General features: G+C 36.1%; 1 protein-coding gene across 1 annotated transcript in view; it reads left to right on the plus strand.

Annotated features, from left to right (window-relative positions):
* Positions 1 to 6,855, plus strand: part of CNOT2 (CCR4-NOT transcription complex subunit 2) — an 81,047-nt gene extending 74,192 nt beyond the window's left edge. Inside the window, exons 13-15 of the mRNA XM_062492025.1 lie at positions 36 to 136; positions 730 to 874; positions 5,721 to 6,855. Of these exons, the coding sequence (XP_062348009.1) occupies positions 36 to 136; positions 730 to 874; positions 5,721 to 5,807 (333 nt within the window). The 3' untranslated portion in view covers positions 5,808 to 6,855. The remainder of the gene's footprint in view (positions 1 to 35; positions 137 to 729; positions 875 to 5,720) is intronic.
* The last annotated feature ends 822 nt before the right edge of the window (positions 6,856 to 7,677 follow it).

Below are 7,677 nucleotides of genomic sequence, written 5' to 3' on the forward strand. Positions count from 1 at the left end.
GATTTTTCATCCTCGTTTTCTTCAATCTTTTGCAGCTGGCTTCAATAAAACTTGGCCGATATGGAGAAGATCTCCTGTTTTATCTCTATTACATGAATGGAGGAGATGTATTACAGCTATTAGCAGCAGTAGAGCTGTAGGTTCAAACTATTTTGTCAGTCTTGTATGAGCTAATCTATTGCAATAATGAAATGGCAGATGTTAAAAAAGGCAACCAAAAACCAAAACAAAAAAAAAGAAAAAAAGAACACCCAAACAAGTTAGATGTTGAAAGCAAGAGGCTTAATCAATCTTCAATTGTAAATCTTCTTTTAAAATACCTCCTCCAACCTTGTCATTTTGTACAGAGTTTTTTTACATTTGTGTAGTTGAAAGCAAAGCCTATCTCATGTATTTTGCATTATGAAGCACTGTGGAAAAAATGGTAGGTGCCAGTCATTATTGAATGTGTAACTTAGCTGTCATCAACAAAATAAAAACCAGTAAATACTCATTAAAAGAGTTTGTTGTTAGAACCTAACAGACTTGAAGTTTCTCATATGTTTCAGTTTGAGGTGTAATAACTGTATGGAAGAGGTATGAAATCACAGGTTTAACCATGTTGTAGAAATTTTGTTTGGGATTTGAATGCTTTGGTACAGTTCTGATTGAAACCTTTAAAACAAGTTTATTAAGTCAATTTCAGATAACTAACTAAGAATTATTTTTTGTTTCTATTACAAACGAAAGATTTAATCGGGATTGGAGATACCACAAAGAAGAAAGAGTATGGATCACCAGGGCACCCGGCATGGAGCCAACAATGAAAACCAATACGTACGAGAGGGGAACATATTATTTCTTTGACTGTCTTAACTGGAGGAAAGTAGCTAAGGTATCTCTTTTCCCTTATGTACTTATTTTAGGTTTGTCAGCCATGTATTTTTACAAAGATGAGAGTAGAACACAAAAAATCTTCACAAAAATCTCAGACTTTCTAATCTCCTGTTATTTCAGTTCATTACCTTAATTTTTCATGTCTGAGGGAAAAAGATTGTCTGAAACACTGGCTTGCTTATGGAAAATAAGGAGCTGTCTCTCTTAGTTCCAGTTTTCTTTGGGAGGTAGAAGGACATAAAATTTCTTTTAGGAGTTTTGTTAAAATTGAAAGCTCTTCCCATAGCACAGAGTTCATGACTGGAAAGCATTATTTGGTGTTTTAGAAGTTATACTTGCAAACATTTTATTACTTTGCTTTAGAAAATTAAATAGGATGCTACCACACATCACTTAGGAATTTAAAATGGATGTGGGATGGGTTCAGGGAATGCTTTTTTGGGTTTTGGGTACAATCTCTCCTTAGCCATACTTAGGAATTCAATCCTCTGTTGTTGGAAAATCGGAGTTCTTTAAAATAAATAAATTACTTCTTCTAAGGCAGAGACATATTTCCATGATGCTTGTTTTCTATACTGTAGACCAAGAGGCATTAAAAAATCAGAAAGCTATAGCTTTTTCCCTTCCCAACTGTCATAATCTATTTGTCCCATTCTGTCCATTAATACTGTCAGTTATGTTCTATGTCAGACCATCTGTAGATACTCTATCACACTCTTTTTTTTTTTCTCTAAAAAACAACAGATCAAATCAGATTGACCTTGAAGCCTTGAACTCAGTAGATGTGATTCCAGCATGCTGGAGATTATGGAACATTGCAGTAAATAGTTACATGTCTGTTGATGTGTTTTTAAACATCCATTTTAAAGAGAATAGAGTTCAGTGTCAGTTGCCCTGAAGGATACGGGAGGTTCTTTAGTTCAATTGCAAGTGTGATTCCTTGCCTCTGCTGCCTTTCTGCTGCCACAGGAAAACCCAACAATCTGTAACTGACAGTTTTAATGGTGAGCCCTGCTTTTATGGTTTTTCCTAAGTGCAAGGTAATCCCAAAACTTCTAAAAAAAAGGCACCACTCCTCAAAAAAAGACCCAAACAAAAGGAAAGTTTTTGTTTCTACTTGAATCATTAATTTGCTGCATAGTGTTATTTCCTTAGGTTCCCCAAGATGCTGTTTAAAGCTTTTTTTATCATTGCCTGATATCGTCAGAGGGGAATTAATTGCCTTTTGAAGGGATAGATTTCTTTTCCGGAGTCAACTGAACGTGTTCCCTTTATTTTATGTGCAATGAGCCTCATGTAGTTTCACATATCAGTGGAATTGTGCTTTTAGCTTGTGTGGACATACAATATTTCTCTTTACCAGGAGGAAGTGGTGCCCATTGTATCAGGATAGTAAGTTTTTCAGTGTCTCCTTTTTCTACCTGTAGTAATTGTATGCAGCTGCTATTTGATGCTCAGCATTACTTTTTAAGACTGTATTGTCTCTATTCAGAATCTTGAGTGCTGTTCTAAAACTCAGCATCATCCAGTGCTTGAGTGATACACACTCCATCCTCCTGTTTGGCATTCCTGAGATACTGGAGAAATAGGAATACTTCTGTTCTTTCAATGGTTTTTCACAAGATCTACATAGATTCTCTTCTTTTTATTTGCATGCTGAGGGTAATTCCCCCAAAATTAACAAGCAATTGATAGCTAGTAAGGAGGGGGATAGAGTTTTCTAAAGTTTTGCTCTTGCAGTGGTATTGCAACAAGGAATGTGATTACTTTATTTATCCCCCCCCTCCCAATGTCCATAAAAAGCAATAATATCTTTTATTCTAGGGTTGTGTATTCCATTAATGTAAAAAAATGAACTGGAATATTATTTTGAAAATTATGTTTAACTTTGAGCAGGCAAATTGAGCATTGATCACAGGAAGCTGGAGAATGATTTTGGGGAAAATTGAGATTTTTGTTGCATTGAAAAGATGTTGCATACTAGAAATAATTCTGTGACATTTTCACCTTTGATCAATAAGTAACTTAGGTGCATGTGGTGTAATCTTAGCATTCCATGGTATCATTACTATCTCTGGTATAAATTCCTGGAGTGGACATTTTTGCTGAGGAAGACTGATACAGATTCACATATGGCCAAGTAAATTTTTCTAACAAATGCAGAAGTAATTAATAAATATTTCAGGAAATTAGACCTGTAAGGAGCTGGAACAAAAAGAATTCTGATAAATTGCAATCTCTTATTATAACTGTTACATTATTAGTGGATGCTGGGAATATAAATTCCTTAGAAGGCCGCAATAATATTTGCTGCTTAACAGTTTCACTTGTCCTTTTTTGAAGCAGGCATACAATAATACTTGCTTATAAATTACTGTCTCATATGTGCATATTCAATTCTTCAAGGTGCTTTATAAATTTGGTTCTTGTTCTAGTGTAGATGCTCAGATATAGGGCAGCACATACTCTGTGTTGTGCTTTGCAGACATAGTGTATTTTGTATTATGAGCTTATGTGTTTATGGTCCCTATTTTAAATTACAGTGCAGTATGAAATATTGCTGCAGTGAAATACAGCAGTTTACTTTAGATGATACAACTAAATCTCAAGACTTACGCTTGTAAAAATATAAACCAGTTGTGATTTAGTAGATTTAGTGTTCTGGATTGGTTTTAACACAAGTAAAGAAGGCTGAATAACTTATTTCAAGAAAAATCAATCTATATCTTTTTTTTCTTAAACTGTAGGCTCTACTTTTATATTCTTAATAGACTGAAGAAGGAAATTCAGCAAAGTAGCTGAGTAATAAGAATTCCTAAACTATTATGAAATAAAGTTGTCTCTGTTTTGACACATACCTTGACAGCCATGAAAAGCAGAGAAAGCTTGAGCAGTATCTTCTTCATTATAAAATGACTGCAGAGTTACTGGAGATCATGGAATCATAGGGTAGTTTGGGTTGGAAGGAACATTATAGACCCTCTAGTTCAACACCTGTACCATGGAGAAGAACACCTTCCACTAGACCAGGTTGCTCGAAGCCCCATCCAACCTGGTCTTAAACACTTCCAGGGATGGGGTAGCCACAACTTCTCTGGGTGGCCTTTTCCAGTGCCTCACTACCCTCATAATAAAGAATTTATTTCTAATATCCTGTCTAAAATTCTGCCCTTCTTCAACTTAAAGCCATTCCCCCTTGTCCTGGCACTATACGCCCTTGCAAAAAGTCCCTCTCCACCCTTCCTGTAGGCCCCCTTAGACCCACCTAACCTAATCCAGCCTTTGGCACCAAAGTACGTGTATGGACTTGTACCCCTTGATCTTGCTTCTTACCCAAGGGGGGAGCAGCATCTCTTCAGTCTCAGCATGTGTGTGTCTGCACAAAAAGAGAACATACACCAACTGGCACACAGTTTTTATTAGGAATGCCAGAAGCAATTCTCTTGCATATATATGACCTAAAAAAGCCCAGACAAACAAATACATCACCTAAATAAATAAATAACCCCCAAAAACCAACCAACCAAAAAAAAAACCTAAAAAAATCTTTGGTTAGAGTAGAGAGCTGGGAACTAGAAATTAAGCAGATGTGCAGCATTTCAGTGCAGATGGCTGTAACCTCACATATGTTTTGCTAGGGTTTTCCAGTTCTAGGGACAGTTCAAGGGAGTACAGAATGCCTCATATTTTCCACTACTTTATTTCCTTACCATGCTGAATGTTCTTTCTATGCTAAATGGACTTTCTTTTGCCTTGAAATAAGAGAGGTCTGAGAGTTGGATTTCCATGGTTTTATTTCTGTTCTTGCATTAATTTAGTACAGACTTGTGTACTGAAATACACTGTTTAAACACATTAGAGAGTGTTCTGAAATAATCTCTTCATTACTCGTGTGTTTTCATCCCTGTGTGAAAATGGTGGGCTAAGTTTGCTTTGCAGATACAGATGGTGTTCTGCTGTGGTTCTCCACCAAGTTAGATAAAATAAATTAACTGTGCATGTCCAATGTCGTTGTTGAATTACCAAGAAGTAACCCTAAAGAACAGTTCTGAAACTTCTGCTTACCCTGTTTCTTGAATGATGATAAACCAGGGATGAGACACAGTTAAACTGCTGAAAAGGTCTGAAAAGTCTAAGGTTTCAGGTTTGATGGATCTGGGGCTTAAATATGAGGATGAAATGTGGAGGAATATTTTGATAAATTCTGGCTTAAGTGGGTCTCAGTATGTTTTACCTGGACATTTTCACAGAATCGTTTAGATTAGAAAAGACCTCTAAGATCAAATCCAGTCTTTGACTGATCACCACCATGTCAAACAGACCTTGGGATTAAGTCCAGTTGTTTGTTGAACACCTCCCTGATGTCCAGCCTGAACCTCCCCTGCCGCATCATGAAGCTATTTGGTCTGGTAGTGTTACACAAAAATATTCCCAAACTTCAGTTCATCCAGAATAAGCCTCTATACTCCTACCATGTTGAAAGACAACTTTTGTTTATAATTCAGCTCATGGTGTGATTGTGTTTTGTGTATGTGCATATATTGTTTGAGATTATAGCAAGGGTTCTGAAGGTCATGTAGCATTCAAAAGAAGAGGAGAACCTACGTTTTGTGGGTGTAATGGCTTAGGATTGTTGTAGTTTACTACTTTTTTCTCCTTAAAATATGAAATTCAAGATAGCAAAGTCATGTGGTTTTGCCTTAGGATAAGCTAGTACTCGATCTCCTCTGTATTTGTGCTTTTCAAGTATAGTTGGTAGACCAGGTCTTGACAGGTAAATGATACATTGTTTTATTTGGGTTTGTTTGTTTTTTGTTTCTTTTTTTTTTTTTTTTTTACTGTAGGAGTTCCACCTGGAATATGACAAATTAGAAGAAAGGCCTCATCTGCCATCAACCTTCAACTACAACCCTGCTCAGCAAGCCTTCTAAAGACTTCCCTTTTCTTGGGGTATGGCTGTCTCAGCACAATACTCAACATAACTGCAGAACTGATGTGGCTCAGGCATCCTGGTTTTAATTCCTTGAGGATCTGGCAATTGGCTCATGCGAAGGGTCACCATTTGAGGTCCTGCCTTACTAATTATGTGCTGCCCAACAACTAAATTTGTAATTGTTTTTCTTTAGTTTGAGCAGGGTCTGAATTTTTTGTTTTTGTTTTCTTTTTTGCCAGCAGACAAGCTTGGGTCTGTAAAGACAAGCAAGTACACTGACAAAAGTTTACCACTTAGTTTTCCAAAATGTAAAAACAAAAAAAAAGAAAAAAGACAAAAAATTAGACAACAAAATTTGCATTGTTCATTGTAGCACTATTGGTAATAAAAAATGTTTGTGCATTTTTATGTGAAGATCCTTCTCGTATTTCATTTGGAAAGATGAGCAAGGTTTGCTTCCTTCATTTTACTTCCCCTTCTGTCTTTGAAAGGCAGTTTTCGCCAAGCTTAATGCAAGAATATCTGACTGTTTAGAAGAAAGATATTGCCACAGTCTCTGGTTAGTTTCCAGAGTTGTGTATTACTGAGCTTCATCTTTCCAGAATGAGCAAAACACTGTCCAGTCTTTGTTACGATTTTGTAATAAATGTGTACATTTTTTTTAAATTTTTGGACATCACATGAATAAAGGTATGTATGTACGAATGTGTATATATTATATATATGACATCTATTTTGGAAAATGTTTGCCCTGCTGTACCTCATTTTTAGGAGGTGTGCATGGATGCAATATATGAAAACGGGACATTCTGGAACTGCTGGTCAGGGGACTACTTTGTCGCCCTGTGCACTAAAGGGCCAGATTTTCAGCAGCCAAGGACATCCATACCCAAGTGAATGTGATGGGACTTAAAGAAGTGAACTGAGACAATTCACTCTGGCTGTTTGAACAGCAGCGTTTCATAGGAAGAGAAAAAAAAAGATCAATCTTGTATTTTCTGACCACATAAAGGCTTCTTCTCTTTGTAATAAAGTAGAAAAGCTCTCCTCACTGCAGTGTTGACTTTGATTTGAGATTGTGAAATTATTTCTTCAACAATGAAAAATGGAAAAAAAATTGAAGTATTAAAACTATCGAGCTGTACAGTGGTTAAGACACTTGAAGAGTCTTTTTGCTGCTGACAAGTAAATTTATGAGAATTTGATACTCTTTTCAACGGTAAAGATTCCACGGCCAAAAACTTTGGTTAACTTTCGTTTCAGATCCCCTCTCTATAATAGCAAATAATTATTAGAAAGATGGGTGGGTACCATGTCAGATGATAGAAAGATGCTTCAAGACTTCGTCACTTGGGAGAAGCTTGGATTAGAACTGATCGCTGCTTCTTCATTCCACGTTTATGTTTTCCCACATAAAACTGAAATACATTTCATTTGGTGATCACTATTACTTGAACTTCCAGTGAATATATGCTGGTTCTGAAAATTTTAAGTGTTCTGAGCGGAGAAAGAAAAACCTGAACTCTTGGGAAAGTTTTCTTTTTCTAGATATGATTGCCACTTCTCATTGAGTTGCCTCTGGTGATGCACGTCATTCAAAAATACCTGAAATTGCCAAAGCAGGAAAAGACATATTAGTGAATCCTGGGATTTTTTTTTTACAATTTTGACCCATTTATCTGTGTAGTGCAAAAGCAGCTTGTTTGCATGTATTGAATTATGCTTGGAAATTGGTCCATTAGTGGCCTTGCTGTGGTTCTGTATCAGGTGTATGGCAAATTTTAAATTCTGAACTTTTTTAATATCTATTTTAAGATGGTAAACATAAAACTATAAGCTTGTTAATTATATTTTTTTCTATTATTAAA

Source organism: Cinclus cinclus, chromosome 4 (assembly GCF_963662255.1).
Source record: "Cinclus cinclus chromosome 4, bCinCin1.1, whole genome shotgun sequence".
Lineage (NCBI taxonomy): Eukaryota > Metazoa > Chordata > Aves > Passeriformes > Cinclidae > Cinclus > Cinclus cinclus.